General features: G+C 50.0%; 2 protein-coding genes and 1 long non-coding RNA gene across 3 annotated transcripts in view; 1 reads left to right on the top strand and 2 right to left on the bottom strand.

Annotated features, from left to right (window-relative positions):
- Positions 1–10,171: 10,171 nt before the first annotated feature.
- Positions 10,172–13,937, bottom strand: Gm52690. Its single transcript, XR_003955190.1, has 2 exons — positions 13,307–13,937; positions 10,172–12,926 (listed from the first exon to the last, which is right to left on the bottom strand). It is a non-coding gene; the product is annotated as a predicted gene, 52690 (long non-coding RNA).
- On the top strand, positions 12,314–14,927 carry Prxl2b (peroxiredoxin like 2B). Its single transcript, NM_025582.3, has 7 exons — positions 12,314–12,414; positions 12,677–12,881; positions 13,178–13,229; positions 13,788–13,851; positions 13,933–14,008; positions 14,199–14,317; positions 14,760–14,927. The coding sequence occupies exons 1-7, from the start codon at positions 12,352–12,354 to the stop codon at positions 14,784–14,786; spliced, it is 606 nt and encodes a 201-aa protein (NP_079858.2). The 5' UTR covers positions 12,314–12,351; the 3' UTR covers positions 14,787–14,927.
- Positions 14,928–15,826: 899 nt separating this feature from the next.
- Positions 15,827–22,666, bottom strand: part of Mmel1 (membrane metallo-endopeptidase-like 1) — a 25,946-nt gene continuing 19,106 nt past the window's right edge. The window contains exons 12-24 of the mRNA NM_013783.2: positions 21,714–21,850; positions 21,336–21,429; positions 20,390–20,518; positions 19,778–19,876; positions 19,330–19,413; positions 18,838–18,941; positions 18,475–18,533; positions 18,006–18,125; positions 17,393–17,526; positions 17,217–17,282; positions 16,665–16,760; positions 16,320–16,396; positions 15,827–16,231 (exon numbers count right to left, since the gene is read on the bottom strand). Of these exons, the coding sequence (NP_038811.2) occupies positions 16,132–16,231; positions 16,320–16,396; positions 16,665–16,760; positions 17,217–17,282; positions 17,393–17,526; positions 18,006–18,125; positions 18,475–18,533; positions 18,838–18,941; positions 19,330–19,413; positions 19,778–19,876; positions 20,390–20,518; positions 21,336–21,429; positions 21,714–21,850 (1,299 nt within the window). The 3' untranslated portion in view covers positions 15,827–16,131. The remainder of the gene's footprint in view (positions 16,232–16,319; positions 16,397–16,664; positions 16,761–17,216; positions 17,283–17,392; positions 17,527–18,005; positions 18,126–18,474; positions 18,534–18,837; positions 18,942–19,329; positions 19,414–19,777; positions 19,877–20,389; positions 20,519–21,335; positions 21,430–21,713; positions 21,851–22,666) is intronic.

Below are 22,666 nucleotides of genomic sequence, written 5' to 3'. Positions count from 1 at the left end.
TGACCACAAGCGCTTGGCCAGAACCACAGAGCCTTGTATGGAAACACTGCTGTGAGAAGCCGGCCCAGTCCTGCGTGTTCAGGCTCAGGCTGGTGTCCCCCTCATTAGTAATCCTTGTGGGCAGAGATTATGGCTTCATGGGCTGTAACAGTGCTCACTTTATCTTTAAGAACCTCCCTGGCCCCAGCTGCCTTGAATACGGACACTGTTTACTGCTGTACATATTCAATCCCTTGGAATGTTCCATCATGTCCAAACTCCTGGAGAATGGCTCTGTGGTCATCAGGTTAACAAGACTGCCCGCTGACCCGGGCTTATCCCTGTACCGGGTTCACCGAGGCAGCAAAGGGGTATGGAGTCGGAGTCAGCAATGGATCGATCGATTGATCGATCGGGGTCAAAACTGCTTTACCTTTGGCAATTCTGTCAGCGATTGCATGGCCAAAAGCTGCTTACTTTTCTTTTCTTTTTTTGGGCAGTTTTCTGTCTTTAACTCTGCTATTCTGTGGCCAAAAGCCACTGACTTCTGCTAACTTAACACCATGCTGATACTGCAGGGGATTTAAGAAAGAAGTCTTAGTTTCTCTCTGGGTCAAGGGCCCCTGCTGGGCAGAGGAGAGACTTGGAGTTTGTTAACTCTTCATGAGCCAGAGAGAAAAGAAAAGGAAGAAAGAGAATTCAAGCACACACAGAGACACACATGAACACACACACAAACACACACAGACACACAAACACACACATGCACACACACACAAACACACATAGACACACAAACACACACATGCACACACAAACACACACATGCACACACACACATACACACATACATACACACACACTTACACTTTGGCTGGGCCCGACTACCTGTCTCAACAAATCCACAAGAATTCATGCAAACTTACATACACACACCTACACGAGTATGTATGTACACACATATAGACAGACATATGCATATATACATTTGGTGGATGGGGCTCAGCCCCACACGCCACACACTTTATTCCTTTGCTCAGCCTCTCTTATATTTTCTTAGACAAAGGTTCTCTAGAAAATTACCTCATAGATAGAATGTTACACAAAGGGGCTTACAGAAGGATGCCAATAGTCAGTTCAAAGCAGTCATATCTGACGAGTGGGAAGGACCTGTCATGCCCATTTGGGCACAGGGAGGCATTCCCCAGCCCCTAGTTATTTCTGGCTATTTTTATTTCTGGTTAATTGAGTTTGGAGTCCTGCAGATCCCCTGCTGGGACCAGGAGCTGAATTATGAAGTTTCAAAAGTTTTGAAAAATGTGGAAGTTTCACACTCTGAGATGCCAGACTTTGACTTTGGCTGTCAATGAAAAGGATTGGTGGACTTCTAAAGCAAAGAATCCCAGTTGTTAAATGTTGTTGCCTTGTTTCTCTGGTTTTGCTTTGGCTTTATGTGTCTTGTCTTGTGTATCTGGTCCATATTTATGTGTTCTGATTTGGGGCCGTATCACCGCCACACAATGGTCCCTATAAGGCAGGTGCTGCCTGTGCGGCCCCACTTCCTGCCCAGGTACAGCTGGTGGCAAGGCTGAGCCACGGGATCTGTGTTGACCTCTGACCTCTGACAGTACTGCTGTGATTTTGGTGGTTCAAGATTTGATGGTGCTCTGAGTGCTTGCTACTCAGTCACAAGGATTTTGAAGTTTCTTCGGCTGTCTTCTAGATATAGACTTAGAGATGTCTTTCATCAGGTCTTGCACGCCGGACTGGCCAGCAGTAATGACGCTGCAACAGGATCCTTCTGCACACGTTTATTGGGAGAGCTTGATTGCAGAGGCAAAGAGACCCCGAACCCAGAACTGGTACTACTTATATAGGCCTAGGAGAGGCGTGTCTCACACCCAGATTGGTTATGCACTACGCCTCATTTGCATGTTCCTCATCTGATTGGCTACTCTCTCTCTCTCTGTACCTCACAGAGCCTCATTATCATACCTCATTTGCATGTCTGACATCTGATTGGTTATACTCTCAAAGCCTCATTATCATGCCGGGGCCAGGCAGTGTCTTTGCAAAAAACTTTACTGCATATGTACACATTGGTTGTTTGTCCAAACTTATGCGTGGTGGCCAGCAGTAGTCAGTGCCACTCTGCAACGGCACATGTGGCTTCCCACAATCAGGCTAAAATATCTCTGTCAAATCTATATACCTGGCTTTCTAGACCAAAAAAACAAATCAAAACAAAACAAAACATGCTTTTTAACCCGAAGCTATGATTCTTACGTAGCTGCAAAGGCTTGAGTCTCCCTTGGAGGTTGATTTTGTGCGTTGTGTATTCATTCAAATGCTAATTGCTGTGTCCAGAGATCTGGTTGCAGTACACACTGGCATCATGGAGAATCCCCTGTCTCAGCACCTTATAAAATTGTTTTCCACCATCTCTGGCTGGTTAATAAAGATCTGATCAACCAATAGCTGGGCAGGAGAAGAGGAGGAGAGAAGTCTCCATGAGGATAGGACAGATGGAACAGGAGTAGCCAAAGAGAGACCAAGATGGCAGCTAACCAGTAGTCAAGCTAGTGTGGTCGGGTTAGCATAGATAAGAACCCTGCCCAGAAATAGTGCAAGAAGCGTTTTTAAAAAGACACCAGGCAGGGCGTGGTGGCTCACACCTGTAATCCCAGCACTTTGGAGGCAGAGTCAGGTGGATTTCTGAGTTCGAGGCCAGCCTGGTCTACAAAGTGAGTTCCAGGACAGCCAGGGCTATACAGAGAAACCCTAGTCTCGAAAAACCAAAAAGAAAGAAGAAAAAAAAAAAAAAAAAAGAGAGAGATACCAGGTCTCCCAGTCATTATTTCAGAGCTAGGGCAGGCATGGAAAAGCCCCGTACTTTCACATTGGTACCCAACAGAACTGGATTGCAATGGTAACTGCAATGGTACATTGGTAGGCACAGAATCCAAACTTAGATATTCAGACTTATACAGAACCAGGCTTAGAGCCTGTGAGTAGAGCAGATGAAGTCCGGCTGGCCACAAGAGCCACAAGATGAAGTCCGGCTGGCCACAAGAGCCACAAGATGAAGTCCGGCTGGCCACAAGAGCCAGGGAAACAGCCCGTGTCCTCAGGTGAAGAAGGCTTGGCGTGAACAGGGATCAGAACGGGCAGCTTCTCCCAAGCGCTACGTGGTTCTGGGGAAGGGTCAGAGCACGTGCTAGAGAGAGCTACGTGGTACACATGGGTGCCGAGCCGGGTGGGTGGGGGCGCTTACTTTGCATGTATGCTTCCACGGTCTCTCACGAGTGTGCAGCTATGCGGTCGAACCACAGTGCCATGGGGGAGGCTATGTTTTTGCCTGTAGCTGAGAAGCACATTCCCCAGCTAGCAAACAGCTTGCAACAGGGCCTCTTTTCTGTGAGCAGAAGGGCTGGGCGGGGCTAGCCACAGCTGGGTGGTGAACCGAACAGCAGAGGGAGACAGAGAGAGCACGGATCTGATCAGGTAAAACTGGAATTGCGCTTAAATGCAGAAGAAAAAAGGAAACTGGCTGTTAAAATATCATAGACAGAGATAAATAATTTGAAATGAACAAAATTAAAAATAAGCCACATAAGGCTGGAAAGAGTTTAGAAGAAAAATAAATCCAAAAAGAAAAGATAATTAAGTTTAGAAAGCAGTAAGAGAAATAAATACACATAAAAGATAAAGTCCCTGAAGGAGAGAAAAAGAAATACATAGAAATGTTTTAAAGGGCACACAGAGGCTAAAGAAACTGAACACAGACAGTCATAAATACCAAGTTTAAATATAAAAGATAAAGTCTCCAAAGAAAGAGAGTTAGAGAAATTAGAGAAGAAAATATTTTCCATGTTAAAAAACGGAAAAACACTGTAGAAGAAGGTTTGGACCCCATATAATTTTGTTTTGAGTGTCAGCATGAAAATAATTGTATGTTCAGTAATAATTACAATTTTATATATTCTCTCTCTCTCTTTTTTTTTTTTTTTTTTTGTTTTTTTTTTTTTTTTTGAGACAGGGTTTCTCTGTGTAACCCTGACTGTCCTGGAACTCACTCTGTAGATCAGGCTGGCCTCGAACTCAGAAATCCGCCTGCCTCTGCCTCCCAAGTGCTGGGATTAAAGGCGTGCGCCACCACCGCCTGGCCTTATATATTCTCTTTAAGAGAGATCAAAATAAAACAGACTTAGAAAAAGAGAAGACTAAAGTAGTAGATGCTGGAACGGACATCACAGAACAGAGATCAGAGGATTTTTCAATCAGGATAAAGAATCTTCAAAAGAGCCAGGTGTGGTGGTGCACGTCTTTAATCCCAGCACTTGGGAGGCAGAGGCAAGCTGGTTTCTGAGTTTGAGGCCGGCCTGGTCTACAAAGTGAGTTCCAGGACAGCCAAGGCTACGCAGAGAAACCCTGTCTCAAAAACAAAACAAAACAAAACAAACAAACAAACAAAAAAAACCAAAAACAAAAAGAAAAGAAAAAAGAATCTTCAAAAGAGTCCAATCTGGGACCAGCAATGACAGCAAGAAAAGGTAGTTCCAGATAAGAAAAATCCATAAAGGCTTGAGGAAATGAATGAAAAGCCACAGAGATACAGTATACTGAGTTAAAAATACAGATTCTGAGATACAAAGTCACCTTAGAGCAATGTCATTCAATAGCTTACATGTTTCATTTCATAGAATTTGAAAATTTAAAATATATACATATGTTGGTACATCATACTATTGATACATGTTCAGAATTCCAAGGGGCTCCCGCCTTAAGTTCTGAAAAGGATGATTCTTAGATTGCACATTTATTAGAGGTAATAGCTATCTTGAAAATGCCTTTGCAGATCTGTGGAAAGCCTTTTGGGGCACCGCTTGGCAGGAGTCTGACACTGGCCAAGGAAATGAGCTTCAGGCAGGAACCTGACATTGGAAGTAAGCTCAGGCAGGAAGGACTCTGACATTAGGGCATAATAAGGAAGTAAGTTTCGGCAAGAATCTAACTTTAGGCTGTAAGAGAAGTAAGGTAAGGCAGGAATTTTAGTCTTAGGGTGGAACAGAAGAACTAGGCTTCAGGCAAGATTTTGGGCTTGGACGAGGAAGTGGGCTCAAGTATTTCGGTCATTATGACAAGCCCTTTTAAACAACTGTCATGGGAGTAATCTCAGGACTTAACTTGCTGCTTTGTTAGCTCCTTATTGTACTTCTTGACCAAAATATTTGCATGTAATTAAAATGGTATAGAAAGTGGACTGGAAAATAAAAAATTGCCTTCAGTCTCAGAATTGACTGGGGTCACACTACAGTGTTGTCTAACTGTCTTTTTTCTTTTTAATCCTCACTCCCCTGCTGGAGAACTTGTTGACTGACTGAGCGGGCTTGGTCACAGATCTGAGCTGATGATGCTCTGACATGTGTATCCATTAGAGTACAACAATTTTTTTAGACATTATGGCATAAAATATGTTACAAATGTATCTGACAATCCTACAGGTCAGGTAATTGTAAGAAGTTCTAACTATGCTTTAAAGAAAATTCTCATGGAACAGAAAGGGGATATGGGATCTCCCAGAGATCGATTAAACAATGCTTTATTGATTTTAAATTTTTTAAATGTCAAGGAGACAGATAGCATAGAAAGCCCTGGAGTTTAGAAACATCTATGTGTTTAGCCCATATATGTGTTAACTTCAGGATGGAAGGAAGGAAATAGGTTGCATTGGGGAAGAGGTTCTGTCTTTGTTTCACTGGGAGAAGAAAAGCTATGGATTCCATCAAAATTAATAAAGATTAGATTTGACTAGGGGAGATCTCCTGAGAATTTTGGCTGCAGACATGAAGGGGGAAAAGCAAGAACAAATAAAACAGGTAATGTTGATTCCTCTGCGTGGGGACAGTTCTGAGACCGGCTGGGTCATGAAAATATCTCCAGCAGGACTTCAGCTAAGCAAAGTCAACAAATCCTGGTGGCTACAGAGTCCTCAGTTCTTATCATGCCATCCTTCCAAATGGCATAGATGAAATTTATATTACGGTTTGGTTAAACAATCCAAACCAACGTATAAGGACAGATGCCTCACCCGCTCTGACAGACAGCAGAGAATCCTTGGCCGAATGGTGATCACTGCACATTCCATATATATGCCAATGCGCAAATGTATATCGTCTTTGAAAGTTTATACATCTACAGCGCAAAGGGACCAGACACCCAAACAGACGAACAAAAGCCCAGGTGTCGCCTGTAGCTTTGCCATCCCGCCTAAGCTCCGGGGATGGGATGTGTTACCAACCCCCACCCCAGCTTCCCATGAATCCACGGATAAAAGAGACACACACAGGTTGCTCGTTTTCAACTTGCCTTCTGACACAATTGCTGGGCGCTACTATCTCCCACGTGGAAAAGTGTGCCCTTATCAAAAATGCGTATCTGTACCTCTCCACTTGCCCAAACGTTTAGTTGCTCAGTTGCATCCAGTCCCTGCTAAACATTTCCAACCTTCTGCCTTATAGGAGCGGCCACAGGACTCCACTCCTCCCAAGATCTCACATAGCTGCTTGGCCTTTTTCTCTCTAAAGCCTGGAGAACTCTGTCTCTCCTCTCTTTGCATCTCTCCCTCGCCTCCAAGGACCCAGAAGTTCCGCCTATTCCTTCTGCCCAGCAATTGGCCCATGGCTTCTTTACTGACAGATCAAGAACCAAATTGGGGAACAGGATCTCAGCGTCTGACCCGCCCCTACACAGGTGATCCAGCCTCATTGGCTGCCTCAAATGCCATTTCCTCAAAGATCTACCTCCAGAACAACTTGAAAATGCCGCCAGGACTTCAATTACGTCCTGTATGTTCAAATTACACAGAGGCTGGAGCAAATGTTGCAGCGAGATTTCTTAGGACTTGAACAATATCCCAGTTTCCTTAGGGCCCTCAACACAGGAGGAAGCAATTTTAAGAGACCGATGTCCCCTTCCCAAGAGACGGGGTGGGTGGAGTTTGGTGATGCATGCTTGTCATTGTTTAAGGGGGATTGGTTACAGTTTGTTAATGTTCTTGATCAGGGGAGAAACAAGGTATAGAAGGCTAGAGTCAGGGATTTTTCTCTTTCTTTTTCTTTCCTCTCAAATGTTAGGGGAAAAGGGTGGAGAAGGGATGAAAAGAAAAGGGGGAGATACAGAAATGATAGGATAAGAGGGTAGATTATTGAATCTACTTTTTTTTCCTTTTTCACTCTGGATTTTCTGGGCATTTAAGGTGGTATTTATTTATTTATTTATTCATTTGTTGTTTACTCTTTTCCTTCCTTCCTTCCTTTCTTTCTCTCTTTCTTTTCCCTTTTTGTTTTTGTTTTTGTTTTGATTTTTCGAGACAGGGTTTTTCTGTATAGCCCTGGCTGTCCTGGAACTCACTTTGTAGACCAGACTGTCCTCGAACTCAGAAATCTGCCAGCCTCTGCCTCTCGGGTGCTGGGATTAAAGGCGTGCACCACGCCCAGCTTGTTGTTTATTCTTTAATCCTTTTTTACAGTCCAGTCTTCATCCCCCTCCCAGTCTGCCCCCCCCCCCACCGCTCCCCATTCCACACCTCCTCTCCTCCACCCCAACCCCGTCTCCAAGAGGATATCCCCACCCCCACCTCCCCAGACCTCCCCACTCCCTGGGGCCTCAAGTCTCTTGAGAATTAGGTGCATTTTCTCTCACTGAGGCCAGACCAGGCAGTCCTGTGCCCTATATGTTTCGAGGGCCTCATATCAGCTGGTGTATGCTGTCTGGTTGGTGGCTTAGTGTCTGAGAGATCTTAGGGGTCCAGGTCAGTTGAGACTGCTGGTCTTCCCATGGGGCCGCCTTCCTCCTCAGCTTCTTCCAGCTTTCCCCCAATTTAACCACAGGGGTCCCACGCTTCTGTCCATTTGTTGGTTGGGTGTAAGCATCTGCATCTGACTCTTTCAGCTGCTTGTTGGACCTCTCAGAGGGCAGCTATGCCAGGCTCCTGTCTATAAGCACAGCACAGCATCACTAACAGTGCCAGGGCCCTGTGCCTCCCTTTGAGTTGGATCCTAATTTGGGCTTGTCACTGGATCTCCTTTCCCTCATGCTCTCCTCCATTTTTGCCCCTGCAGTTCCTTCAGACAGGAACAATTCTGGGTCAGAGCTTTTGACTGTAAGATGGCAGCCCCATCCCTCTACTTGATGTCCTGTCCCTCTACTGGAGGTGGAATCTACAAGTCCCCCTTCCCCACTGTAGAGCACTTCATTCAAGTTTCTACCCTTTGAGTCTGTCACCTTCCAAGTCTTTGGTATATTCCAGAGAGTCCCCCCACCTCCTACATCCCGATATTGCCTGTTTGCATTCTCTCTGCTGTCCCTCAGGGCTTTAGTCCTATTACCCCCTGCCCCTTGAATCTACTTTTAAACTAAAGAACATCAACAAGCCAAATATTTTCACAGGCAAGCTGATTTTTATCCAGAAGGGTGGGAATTAGATATGATTAACAGCCTAATGATCTTCAGGGCCAGACCATATCAAATCCCACAACCAGGACCAGAGATAGCAAGTAGTTTACATGACCCTTAAATAATCTGTGTAGTCAGGGATTCCCCCAAGCTCCCACAACCAGGACTAGAGGGGGATAATAGCTCGAATGACCTCTATGTTACTTGTATGACCAAGACCATGGCAGATCCTTCCCTAGGGATAGCCTATCTGTGGAACCTATCTTCTTGGAAGAAATGACATCTACTTTGAGTTTCAATGTAATTATATCTTCTTGTGCCCTGGGGATTATATTACAAAGGGAAACTTTCTCAAACTGGACTGTGTTTAAATATTTTGGAAAGTTTGACTCACCTCTTTGCAGATCATTTTTTGCTACCGATTGTAGTGCCTGCAGGGACCCCTACAGATCAGCCATACTTCCAGGGTGTGTGGTCAGAAATGGCAGTCTGAGACAGTGACCCAGAAGGGATCACCTGTGAGGCCTGTTTGGTCTCTTACATGTTCAGGACCTCCAGGTAGGATAGCCAGGCTCCTATTGGCCTCTCCCTCTGTATCTGCACTGTGTGCCAAGGATGGTGTGTTGGTTTCAGTAAGAATGGCCCTATAGGATAGATATCTGCATGCTTAGTCACCGGGGAGTGACACTCTTTGAAAGGATTAGAAGGATTAGGACGTGTGGCTTTGTTAGAGGAAGTGTGTTGCTGTGAGGGTAGGCTATGAAATCTCTATCCTCAAGCTCCACCCAGTATGTCCTCCTAGCTGCCTGCAGAAGACAGTCTCTTTCTGGCTGCCTTTGTATCAAGATGTAGACCTCTCAGTTCCTTCTTCAGGACCATGTCTGCCCGGATGCTGCCATGCTCCCTGCCATGATTATAATGAACTGAACCTCTGAACCTGTAAGCCAGCCCCAATTAAATGATGTCCTTTATAAAACTTGCCTTGGTTATGGAGTCTGTTCACAGCAATAGAGACCCCAACTGAGACAGTCATGGTGTCCTTAGAACAGTGACTAAGATAGGTGAAATTCCCTTCTACCCAACTACTGATCAAAGATATTGCTCAGGGTTGTGTATGCCCCTCTGGCACCTCTCAAGGGATCTCTACATTACCCTGCTTGTGGGCAACACACACACAGGTCCCCCAGTCTGCTGTGTCACACATAGTCATACCCCAGGAAATCAGCCTAGCATTTATGCTCGGAGTCTCATATTTTCTGATAATAGTGATGGGTGATAGCTAGCTTGCTCAGCTCCAGACTAGAAAATGCTTTGTAGAAGACATGTACTTTCCTGTCCCCAGAATCCACCTGGCCATTGCTGAGCTCTGGCCAATGTCATATGAGCATAACAACGTGTCCCAGTTCTGATCTGCCAGGAGAAGGCAAGTTCCAGCGTGCTATAGCTCTTTCTCGTAGCCTGGCTCTCAGAATAAGCAAGCACCAGGAGTACAGAGCCCTACCTTCTGACACTCACAGGAGCAGGAGGTGTAACTTAGTTGCAGTCTTCAGCTGAGGCTTGAGGTTGTTACTGTAGCACAACCCAAAGAAAGCTGACACAAGATGACATATTAAAACTTACAGACGATAAACCCAGCTGTCCTCTGAGGTTGGCACTTCTCTGCTTAAATGTTTAGTTCCACAGGTGTCTTAGTTTGGATTACAATGTTATGAAGAGACACCATGACCAAGGCAACTCTTTTGAAAGAAAACATTTAATTGGGGCTGGCTTACAGTTTCAGAGGCTTAGTCCATTATCACCATGGCGGGAAGCAAGGCAGCATTCTAGTAGACTGGGGCTGGAGAAGATGCTGAGAGTTGTATATCTTGATCAGCAGGCAGTGACGGTGACTGTTCCACACTGGGCAGAGCTTGAGCATAGGAGACCTCAAAGCCCATACCCACAGTTTCACACTTCTTCCAACAAGGGCCACACCTCCTAACAGTGCCACCGCCCATGGGCCAAGCATTCAAACCCATGGAGTCTATGACAGCTAAGCCTATTCCAACCACCACACATGTCATTGATATGAGATAGTCAAGATTATGCCAGTCCAATTTTACTGGTTTGGCATAAGAACCAATAAAAGCAGAAACTAAAATGATCACGCAAGAGAGGCACTGGAGGAAAACCACAACAACCCTACCCCAAAGCATAGGAAATCAACATCCCTGGAAGGATTCTGGAAATACAGGAAAGGAATGGCCACGAGTGTTTTCAGGTCCTTGAGCTGGGAAAGGAATGGCCACAAGTGTTTTCAGGTCCTTGGACTAGGTACCTCTAACCTATAAAACTTGGAACAAAGACTCTACAATCCTCTGCTCCTGATGACCTGTCTTACCTGGGGCTCCATGAAGACGAGGTGGGTTCTGTCACACTGTGTAGGCATATGTGAGTGAGCAGCCTCAGGGAAGGGCCTGCTGGCTCTTCCTGTTCAACATGCAGCACTTTCTGCAGACATCTTCCCATGCTCCTGGGACCCTCGCATTGTACCCCTCAACACTTAACAGGAAGCAGAGGAAGCCCCATCTCTGGATTTCTTCTGGTGGTGCTTCCAGGACCAGTTGCTCTACAGGACCAGCTCCTCCTGATTCTGCAACTTTATTTTCTTTCCTTTTTTAAAATGTACCTTTGCACACCTGTGTGCACTTGTGTGTGCCCGGGGAGTCCAGCGGTTGAGTGTTTTACTCAGTGCCTCTCAATCGTATTTCTTGAGACAAGGTCTATTGCTGATTCTCATGCCTTTGCTTCCCCCAGGACATGGGATTACAGGTCTCTGTCATTTTACCGAGTCACCTCCCCAGCCTACTCTTGCTTGCATAGGTTTGGGCCCAATGTGAGTGCCTGGTGCCTGAAGAGACCGTAAGGGAGCATCAGATGCCCTCAAGCTGGACTTGCAGAGGATTGTGAGTCGCTGTAGGGATGCTGGGAACCAAACCGTGGGCCCTCTGCAAGAGCAGCTAGTGCTCTTAACCACTGAGCCATCTCTCTAGCTTCTCCTTTTGACACAGTGATATGTATGGTTCCTAACTTCCTGCCTGGCTGTTCAGCCTCAGCTAGGTATCTTGTGGTGGCTCTCTTCCTTTCCTAGCCTCTACATCTGTCAGATGCTTGAACATGGCCCTAGAAAGCATCACAGGGCTTACTTAGTGAGGAAAGGACAGAACACGTGGATTCCTGAGCCTTCTACTCTTCCTAGGGACACACCACTGCGAGCTCCTGTTTATCTCCTTTGGATTGTTGTACATGAGAGCCCGTAGTTTAAAAACTGACATCCACACAGCAGGAAATGGTACTTTACGATGGAAGTTAATAGGATTTCGCGAAAATGCAAAGCAGGAACTTAGACTTGGAAAGGCTGGTCCTTTCACTACTGTAAGTGCCGGCTGCCCTACTGTTCCTCACACTAGTGATTTGTGAGTTCGATTCCCCGTTTCAACTTTTTGGCTCTAATTCTACCACCCTGCTGCACTACTAGGGACCACCTGATGCTAGTGGAGAGCTACGCAAACGCTAGAGAGCCACGCAAACGCATTCTGCGCAGGCGCACCGCTTGCAGACTGTCCATTGAGCTTTACCTGCTACGCCATTGGCTAATAAGCTTATACATATGAGAACAACCTAGGCTTAGGCAAAGAGATCTGCAGTGATTGTCTCTTTGGAGAGAGGGTGTGCCTGTATACTAATATCAGGGGCGGAGCCTGGGGCGAGACAAGCGCACAGTCATGTGACCTGAACCCCCTGGAGGTGGTGCCCACCAGGACTGGGGCGGGATTATGGGCGGGGCATAGGCTGGCTGAAGAGGCTGCGCAGGACAGAGTGAGCCTCCCCAGGCTGCGAGAAGGGACCGTGGAGCAGAAAGGGACGGAGGAGGCCATGAATGTGGTGGACCTTGGTCGCGTAGGAGCGTGTGTCTTGAAACATGCAGTGACTGGGGAGGTGAGATTTGGCTCGCGCAGGGCGGAGAACGCCTCCCCTAATACCTGGCCCAGAGCCTTGGCAACTCACATGGGTTGGAGTGGAGGTCCTGAGGGGTCCTATGAGTTCGCGTACTGGGCGTGGGTACAGCTCATGGTCCACAGAGGAACCATCAGGAGGACCAGTCAGCTGCGAATCTTGGAGCAGCACGCTGCGGGACATGTGAGGCTGCCGGGCATAGGGGGTTGGTGAGCCCATGTCCCCTGACCGATCCATTCTGTAGGCTGTGGAGCTGCGGAGCCTATGGCAGGAGAAAGCTTGTGTGGTGGCCGGTCTGCGACGCTTCGGCTGCATGGTGTGCCGCTGGATCGCCCAGGACCTCAGCAACCTCCGGAGCATCCTGGACCAACACGATGTGCGCCTGGTGGGCGTGGGGCCTGAGGCCCTGGGCCTGCAGGAGTTTCTGGATGGTGGTTACTTCTCAGGAGGTGCGACTCTTCCCGGACTCAGAGCCTGGGCTGACCTCTCCCTTTCTAGGCCCAACAAGAACATATTCATGTGTCAGCATATGCAGCTCTTCCCTGCCCTGCCTTCAGCCTGTGCCCTGGCTGGTGCCCAGACCTAGTGGCAAAGTCCCAGTGACTCTTGCCCTTCCCGTTTAAGCAGTGGTGACATTCAATCCTGCCTTGCTACTCATGGCTTGGGTGGGTGGAGCTGGATACAGTAAGTGGAGGGGACAGACTGTAGGAAGCCTGGGGCACATAGCTGTGGCTTTCCTTTCTAGAACTCTACCTTGATGAGAGCAAGCAAATCTATAAGGAGCTGGGCTTCAAGCGGTAAGTGTGACTGTTTGTGGGCATGAGTCTAACCAGGGACAACAGGAGGACAGAGTGGCCACCGCTCTCTTATGTACCTTCTTGCTACTGCCATCTGCTCTGCTCTCCAGTTTGTCTCATGGAAACTGACACTGGTGCTTCAGCCAGCCCTTCTTTGAGTCTTCTAATGGGTGTTGGTCCAAGGCAGGCCTGTCCTCAGAAGTCTGCTATTTCATAAACAGGAGGGACCTTGGAGCCCAGTGCCTTAGCCATGGCTCATTGCAGTCCTCTGTTGCCACAGACTGCCTGTCATGATAGGCAGTGCCGGCTAAGCGAGATCCCTGGGCACACCCAGCTTGGAGCTCATTCCCCACACTCCACACCACCTCTCCAGGGCCCCCAAGGCTAGCTGTATTCAACCTGGGGGCTCTCAGGGCTTGTGTAGAGCCTAGTTAGACTGGTTGCTGATCTGCCTGAGCCCTGGGTTAGATAAGTGGGTGGGGCAGGACACTGGGAACAGGTGTGGATACTTGTGTTCCACCAGAATCTGGACTAGGGACCCTATCTATGTCTTTGTAGGTACAACAGCTTAAGCATCCTACCAGCTGCCCTGGGAAAACCTGTTCGTGATGTAGCCTCCAAGGTTTGTGGTTTGAGAGCATTGGTGGGAATCCCTGCAGCATTCCCTCCGGGACTGACCTGAGTCCCGTTCCTGTCTTTGCAGGCTAAAGCTGTTGGTATCCAGGGGAACCTGTCTGGTGACCTGCTGCAAAGTGGAGGGCTGCTGGTGGTCAGCAAGGGTGGGTCAGGGCAAGATAGAGCCCCATCTTGCCCATCTTGGTGGCTCGTGTCATGTCTTCATGCTCCCTCTCTGGTCTTGGGTACCTGGGTGAGGGATTGGGCTGCTTGGCTTGGTCAGCGGATTTTACTCTCACTTCCCGGCACAGAGATGCAAGATGCACACAACTGACTCCCTGCCTGTGGTTACAGGTGGCGACAAGGTACTGTTGCACTTCATCCAGAAGTCCCCGGGTGACTATGTTCCCCAGGAGAACATCCTGCAGGCCTTGGGTATCTCTGCAGAGGTTTGCTCCAGCAAGCCACCCCAGGTGAGCAGAGGCCTTGGGGAACACTGCTTGTTACCAACCCTTAAGTATCTATCGCTCGCTTTGGGACGGTGCTTGGTGTAGCCAGGCGCTGAGCTATAGCCTCTTAGGATTTACGTAATTTTCTCTGCGTTGGCAGCCTTGGGAGGTAGTTGAGTCTCTATGACTCTGCTTGCAGAGGGGGATAGGCTGAGCAGTAGAGAGGCCAGTGGGCAGGCAAAGCAGGGCCCCACTGTGGGTTGAGAAAGGGTGGGCTGTTACCTAGGTGTGTCTGTCAGGCCTTAGTATGGCCATGATGTCCTGCCTCCCGTTCTCCCGTGGAAGAGAGTAACACGCGCGTTAGGATGCTTCCCATGTCCAGTGTGCCTCCTTCACAATTTGGGTGGTGGGCGCCACTAGCCTCTGAGGAGTGCGACCAGGCTGATGGCCCCTGTGGTCTCCACAGTGTGATGAAGAGGTGTGTGGGAGGTGACACGCACAGCCTGAGGACCCGGAGGCATCTGTAACCTTGGATGTGTTTGGAACACAAAGAATCCCTGTGGAGCCACTGAGCCAGGACGTTGGACCTTGTTCATCTTTCAACAGCAATGAGCCATTAAAGTGCAGGTCCTGGGCAGTGAGCGTCTCACTGCTTCCACAGTGCACCCCCGTCCTTCCCACAGCACTGTTGTTCCCTACAGGCAGGAGGGGTGTCGAAGTGTCATCTTCCTAGAGGACAGACTTCAGGCCTTGGTTATGGGACCCTGGGGACAACCGTGTCATTTCCTTCCAAGGTGACCTAACGCTGTAGCTCACTTTGTTTGAGGACAGAGAGTCAGGCTGAGGATACGGAGGACAGAGTTCTTCAGTAGGACTTTGGCCCCAGCCCCCAAATGGAGCCCAGTTGTGGGGACTGGGGAGGCAGGTGTCTGCTTGTGTCTATGGTGGAAGACTGGAGGCTAATGGGGTTCAGGGAAGAGATGACAGATGAAGACCGAGGAACCCTTCCCTGATCTGAATGGCTGGTATGTCCTGGGAGAAGCCTGGGTCAGGCTAAGCATGTCTGTGTCCCCAGGGTCCTAAGGTCCAAGCAGAACTCCAGACACCCCACCATTTCAGGGCTCCCCTTGTCAAGGGATCTTCCCTCGAGGTGGGGCCCTAATGGCCAGATTAGCTCTTTCTAAATCCAAGCCAGGGTGACTACAATGTCCACCTTGATGTCCTCCCTCTATCCAGTGACATTTTGTAAACAGCAGGTGATGTCCCCTTTACAATCTAGACCATCTCTGGCTTCCAGATTCCACCCCTTGCTCCCCAGGTCTCTGGGTGTCCCTGCCAGGTACTGACGTGAGTCACCAGAATGTAGATCTGGTCCAGCCCTGGAAGCCCAATCCACTGAACTGTGGTTGTGGCCTCCAGGGGCATCCTGGTCTCCTCACGGTTCCCAGCGCCAAGATTCTCAGAGGTTGGTCTGGCCACAGTTTACCCAGGCCTTCCGCCCCCCTCCCCCAACTCCAACATGTACAAAACAAAGTCTTCTTTGAAGCGTTTACTTAGCTCAAGTCTGAAGCTCGAGAACATTTAGCCACACACTATGGAGAGGGTGGAAGGCAGCTGACTGCTCTTCCTGGGCTGCTGACCCTCACTGGCCTGAGGGGGCGCAGGACCGGCACCACTCATCCCGGGTGTGGGCGGGTGGCTACACTCTAGGCTGGGCGCGGAGGGCTGGCTGGTGGCTCCGGTGGCCTTCAGGCAAAGACCTGCACATCTCTGCCAGCTACACCATTCGCGAAGCCTCTGGGTGGCGGGGCGTGGGCCGCAGCATAGCTCAGCCTTGGCTACCAGATGCGACATCGCTTCATGGGGTGCATGGGGCTGCCTCGTGGGCAGTGGAATGCCTCAGAGAAGCCTGGCAGGTTCTGTAGTGAGCCCAGCACCCTGTAGACCAGCAAGGAGGTCTGAGATGTTGGGAGGAGCCCAGGACAGAGGCGGGGTAAGCATGCTAGCTTGGGGACTGCACACTTGCCTGTACTTAAGAGGACTGTGGACGTCCGTCTTGATGGACTGGACGGCGAACTCCGGCCTATAGGACCCACACCACACCTGGAGATGCATGGGTGGTCTGGTTACTGGCCTGAGGGCCAGAGCAGCACCCCTTGCACTAGGGAGTTCCTATTTCCCTAAACAGCTGTTTGTAAGATGAGGATATGGAGGCCAACAGGTCCCTTCCCTCCCTCCACATCTGCTGCCTTCCCCCCAGCTGGTGTTTTTGGGGTGTGGCAAGCTCATGATGCCCTTGGAAGTACTCTAGAGAGGACTCTCCAAAGCCGTGAGAGAGGAGACCAAGGACTAGGTCCCTCCTAGGGATTACCTGGGCATAGTTGATGAAGAAAAGCTGGGCATAGGTCAGGTTCAGTCCCGGCAGTCGCTGATCTTTGCCGCCATCAGCCAGCCACCGTAGGTAAGCCTGCGAGCACCAAAGTGGGTCTGGGTCCAGCCAGGCTTCCAGAGAGCCACATGCAGAATAATCCAGGACCTGCCCAGGTAGGTGCCCTGCCTCCCAAGCTTAGGGCTGATGTGCATAAGGCAGCTGATTTCTCTGCAGTCCTCCCTATCCAACAGGGCTCCGTGAGACCCTCGGCCAGAGAGCTGCCTCCTGGACTCCACCTACACCTCTATCCCGAGGCTGTCCATGTGGGCTGTTGACACCCATGGTTATGTCATCTCTGTTGCGTATACTCGCTAGGAGACAAAAATGGTCCCTGTACCAGCTGGAGTGTGGGAAGACTCCAGGTATACGGCCATGGGATACAGCTTCCTCCCCAGTTCAACTGGAGGGGTTTTAGGACACAGCCCCAGTTTGGGCATGGCCCTGCTTTGTTAGGACAATACCAGTTTCTCCAAGGGTCCTGCTAGGGCCCACCTTGTATGCCTGTCGCACACCTCCGTTGTCGGCAATGTTCTCCCCGAGGGTACTGAATCCGTTCACCTGCATAAAAAAGACAGGATGGAGGCTAGCTGGCCCTGGCCCCCTCTCGTCCCATGGGGCCAGGGCTGGGTACAGTTGCAGAGCCACCACAATGCTGGTGACATGCTTACATTCTGGTTGTCTGCTAGTTCCCAAGAGAAGTTGCCGTACTGATAGATCATGCATTGCGACTGCTGTTGGAAGTGCCGGGCCGAGAAGTTACTCCACCAGTCCAGCATGTTGCCGTTCTTGTCAAAGTTACGACCTGTGCAGGAGCAGAGGACCTGCACACTTGGAGATGTGCATACTGTCCCCAAGGCCCTTTTTTCACTGCCCCACTGCACCCTCTAGCAAGGCCAGCTCAGTGCTCGGATGTTTATGAACTTTCTCCAGCAGCTAGAGTTCAGGGGTTCCAAGCACATAGCACCATGTTTGGGGGCTGCTTAGGAGAGTTTCCATGCCACCCCATCCTTGCCCCTGAAATTAGGGCCAGGAGTCCCAAATTCAGCTGATCCAACCCCACATGGAGGAGCACATGGCTACCCTCATATGATCCCCCTGGCTAAACCACGTGGGAGAAAAAGCTAAGACATCATTGATGGTGTCAGGCCCTAAGAGTCAATGGGGCAGCCCCTTCAGGGATGGAGACTAGGTGAGGCCTCTGTCCAACTAACCCGTTAAGAAACTAAATGGATGACCCCAGCCTGCTCAGTGGGGTTGGGGCACTCCCGAATGCTGCTTTACCATTATCATCAAAGCCGTGTGTGATCTCGTGCCCAATCACCATCCCGATGCCCCCAAAATTCAAGGACTGTGGTTGGTCCTTGCTGAAGAAGGGCGGCTGGAGAATCCCTGCTGGAAAGACTGTCCCCCACAAAGATGACAAAGATGAGCCTGTGTGTGCCAGGCTCAGGTGAGTGCCTCCACTGGGCCCTGTCATCTGAAGCTAGGACTCCCGCCCAATGTACAGATAAGGAAACGCTCAGACACCAAAGCAGGAGTGTTGGATGAGGACCCATGCCCAATTTCTTCCTGCCTACTGCTGCCTTCTGAAAAGTGCTCCCTGCTGTTTCCTTTGTGTCCCTCCCGACCTACGACCCTTGAGGTGGACCATAGGGTGACTGACATCACCTGGAACCCATTCCCCTTCTGAGAATAGACAGTTTCCTGGACAAGGGTGAGGGGCTGTACTGGAGAGGCAAGGTGGACTTACCGATCTGGTTTCTGTTTGGGGAGTAGAATGCATTGACCACTGCAGCCCCGATGATCCAGCTGTGGTAAATACACCGGTCACTTGGAGTCCACATCTGCCAGAATGCTCTCTATGGTCCCTGTGCCCTGGCTGGCCAGATCCTGCCCTTAAGAGCTCTGTGGCAGAGTGGCCAGCTACTACTGCAGTATCCTAAGCCAACCCCAAGGTCTGGTTCCTCTCTGAGGTCCCCAAAGCAGAGGATGCTGGGGAGGAGGAGGACTTAGGTCTAGTGTCCTCTTTGGCTGGCATCAGGACAGACTGGTGTAGCCACCCTAGTAGGTAAGTCCTGTGTGCCAGGCTAGCCCATGTAGCCATCCTACTCACAGATTCTGGTCCACCTTTTCCCGAAGCTTCTTGAGGCTCCTCTGGGCATTGTTCTTGAGGTTCTGAAGTCCGTTCTCAAAATACAGGTCCTCATAGAAAGTCAACTATGAGAAGAAAAGAGCTTCGTGTGGCTGGCACTCAGCCTGGGTTCTCGAGAGTGAGAGAGGAGGGGCTAAGGGTTGGGGAAGGGTCTCAAGACTCAAAGGTCAGCTGGGCTGACTCCTGGAGGAGGTACATGGGGAGGGTACCCCAACTCCAAGCATTTATGTGACTGTCAGAAAATTCAGTTTCTCTGGGCCTCAGTTTCCCCATCTGTGAACAGGGTGAGGTTAGAGTCTCTCCAGGGTGTAGGGTGTGGCTGAATGACTTAGGAGAGCAGAAGAGTGCTTTACACGGAATGCCCCCCTCTCCGGGGTGGGGTGGGGGAGGTTGACTCAGAACAGGGGACTGGGGGGCGGGCGGGCGGGCGGGCGGAGCACTGAAGGTACGCACACTGGAGTATTCCTCATCCAGGTGTTTATTGTTATCTTCCAAAATGTAGTCAGGGTAGCCAATCTGTTCCCGTATATTCATGGCCTGAGTGGAGGAAGGGCTGCTAGAGTCATCTGCCATGGGCGATCGATCCCCCAGCCCCACTGCTGGCTCTGCTCCCTGCTATGTCAGCAAGGGAGTAACAGACAAGTTCCCTCCACCAGCTTGCAGAACCAGGCATGTAAGTGGTTCTCTATGTACATAGTTCTCTAGGCTCGGGAGTGACTGCCTTGTCAGAGGAACTTGGATAGGTCCTAGCCTCAGACCGCAGAACCTCCTTCTGCTCCCTGGGGATTACCCAGGTGTGGCACCTGTTCCAGCTTCCCTCCCACTAGGGCTGGACCTCCAGCAGGGGGTCCTGACCGTAGGAACTCCCCTGGGGATATCACACTGGTTGTGGCTTGCCCACCTTTTCCTGGGCCTTCTTCTTGGATTCCTCGTCCATCCAGTTCAGCTCATCCAGGTTATCCACAAACACGGACCTTATCTTCTCAATCAGCTCTCTGACCTGGGGGAATGCGCATGCTCATGTCCTAGAGGGCACGATTCTTGCTACAGGCTTGGTCTAGGATACCTTTTAGGAGGAGGCCAGTGCCACCCTGGCCCTGACCTCCTAGAAGAGTGACATTAATGTGGGCCACTGTTCTGGCTCAGGGTTGTAGCCTCACTAGCTTTTTGGAAGCTTGCTTACACTTGGCTCAGAACCCATACAGCCCGTGCCTTCCCGGGGAGCCTAATAGGGTCCAGGGCTGGAGCCCAGGGTCAGAAGCACCTGGGGTGGGGTTTGTTTCTCTGGGTCTTCCTCTGTTTTTTTGTGGGCCCTGGCATTAATGCATATTCCTTTAGGAGTCACCGACTTCAGGGAGAGAATAGGGGTTGAGCCGGCTGTGCTCAAGTAGAGTGGAGATGGAGTCACTGGGTGGGGCGCTGATGACGGGGACTGGTATCCTTGCCAGGCGGCTGACCCACAGTGAGCCTCAGGTACCATGGGCGGTGCCCGTTTGGAGTCAAGGATACGCACCGTGCTCTTGCTGTCCTTGGAGAAGGCCCGCTTGATGTAGAGGGAGCCCACGGCGCTCTCCATGTTACTGTTGACATAGCTGACACACTCTCGCCAGCGTACCTCCTCCACGGTCGTGCCGTACAGCGCCTGGTGTGTTTCTTTATTCACTGGCTTGCTCACCCACTCACTGTTTCCCGTGTGCCAAGGCTAACTTTCCCAGGTCAGGTATGGGGCCCTGAGCTTGTGAGGCAGGCAGGTCTCTCCCACCATGGGCTTCAGGGTACCCAGAGGGGGACACCAGATGCTGCCCCTGGACTTGAGAAGGTCATTGTGCTATTTTGAAGGGACTTGTCTTTCCCACTCAGACTCTGCTCTCATCCTCTGGGTGCTGTGGTCTTCCTGGACTTTTCCCAAAGCTCAGGGCTAGCACTGACCCTGGAGCAAGAGCATGGAAATGTGTACGGCTTTGGCTACCAGCTCTCTAGATCCTGGTTCCCGTGGCTGTAGTGTCTGTAGGATTGCCTTCCTCTCCGTCCCCAGAGATGCGAAAGCACAAGGTGTGTCCCTGTTCAGACTTGGTCCCTGAGCCCAAGCCAGGCCATTGAGAACTCTGTATCCTTGAAGTGGAGTGTCCTGCTCATATGGAGGCCTTGTGGCTGTTTCTCTTGTCTAGCCACTTGCCTTTTCTAGTGTCTCTACTGGCTGTTTACCCCTGGACCTCTTTGTCCTAATCTCACGACTTCTATAGAGCAACTCCTTAGATGTCCTGGTCCCTCCTCTGGCCACACTTGGCTTTGTCGGCTGCTGGCCATTGACTGCCCCAGTAGAGCAGGGGCCCTTGTCTACCAGGTTCCAGTCTCAGACCCAGGGGATGACAGACAGCGCATGGCCCTCAGCTTTACAGGCTGAAATGGACCCTGGAACCCTTGCCTGGGCAGGAGCTTCATCTCCAGGATGCGCTCACCTTGCGGTAGTCCACACGCGCCTCTTTGAATCTCTGGCTCAGGCTGCCAATTCGATCTAGCACCAGGCGCCATACCAGGTAGTTCTGCATGGTCCTAGAGGTAGCAGAGGTTAAATGAGACAGGGGACATGGGTTAGCCAGCAGGTTCCACACCCTGCATGGTTCTAGATTCTCCAAGAATTAACCTGCTTATCCCTCATGCTTGACATGAGGTGCTGTGGACACCAAAATTGAACCTCTGTGTTCCTCACGCTGGAGGAAAAGTGCTGGATGGGATCTTCTCCGGGAAGTAGAAACCGTGTGTGTGTGTGTGTGTGTGTGTGTGGTGGACCAGGGACAAAGATGCTGAGGCCCTGTGGAAACTACCCCTGGGCTCACCGTGCTGAGTAGCTATCAATGATATCCTCCAGATTCTCCAGGTAGGGGATGCCGTAGACCACCACCTCCTCATCTGGGAACAGCTCGACTTCCACAGAAGACAACACGTTTTGTATGAAGAGAGTCCAGTTAAACCCCTGTAGAGGGGTGGGGAGGGAGAGAGGGGCTGGCAGCCCATACATCTAGGAAACTCAGCTCCAGCTGAAGAACTTTTGGGAAACAGGCCAGGGGAGAAAGAACTGTCAATAGGAATCAGGACCAAGGGTGACATTTCTCCAGAGCCTGTGGGCTGTGGAACTGTCAAGAGTCTATGTAGGCCGGGCGGTGGTGGTGCACACCTTTAATCCCAGCACTCGGGAGTCAGAGGCAGGGGGATTTCTGAGTTTGAGGCCAGCCTGGTCTACAGAGTGAGTTCCAGGACATCCAGGGCTACACAGAGAAACCCTGTCTTGAAAAACAAAACAAAACAAAACAAAACAAAACAGTCTATGTAGAATATTTGAAAAATTAAGTGTAGTTGGGGAAAAATGCTGAGTGACTTACAAAAATGACCAAAGTAGGAAATATGATAGTCTTACATACTACATAAGCGGGATATTTATTTTTAAACATTTTTTTAGTACTCATGCTGAGAACTGAACACAGGACATCATACAGGCTAGGGCAGAGCTCCATTACTAAACTCTCCCATTCCTATGGTCATATCTACTCTTAATAAATACTCCACAGTGCTGAGCTTTTAATGGCGAAACTTTAACTACTTTGGAAAAAATGTGTTGAGACATGGACTCTAGTCAGGCTGGCCTAGAACTGCTCTTGAGGAGCTTACTCTGTGTGTGTGTGTGTGTGTGTGTGTGTGTGTGTGTGTGTGTGTGGTGTGTGTGTGTGTGTGTGTGTGTGTGTGTGTGTGGTGTGTGTGTGTGTGTGTGTGTGTGTGTGTGTTTTGTTTGTTT

The sequence above is a fragment of the Mus musculus genome, chromosome 4 (assembly GCF_000001635.26).
Source record: "Mus musculus strain C57BL/6J chromosome 4, GRCm38.p6 C57BL/6J".
In the NCBI taxonomy this organism is placed as follows: Eukaryota; Metazoa; Chordata; class Mammalia; order Rodentia; family Muridae; genus Mus; species Mus musculus.
Note: the sequence above shows the minus strand (reverse complement) of the source record. Positions and strands in the feature narration are given on the sequence as shown.

Coding starts and splice junctions, on each gene's coding strand:
- Prxl2b (NM_025582.3), top strand. CDS start 12,352: ATGAATGTGGTGGACCTTGGTCGCGTAGGAGCGTGTGTCTTGAAACAT. Junction 12,415..12,676: donor AACATGCAGTGACTGGGGAG/GTGAGATTTGGC, acceptor TCCATTCTGTAG/GCTGTGGAGCTGCGGAGCCT. Junction 14,318..14,759: donor GCTCCAGCAAGCCACCCCAG/GTGAGCAGAGGC, acceptor TGGTCTCCACAG/TGTGATGAAGAGGTGTGTGG.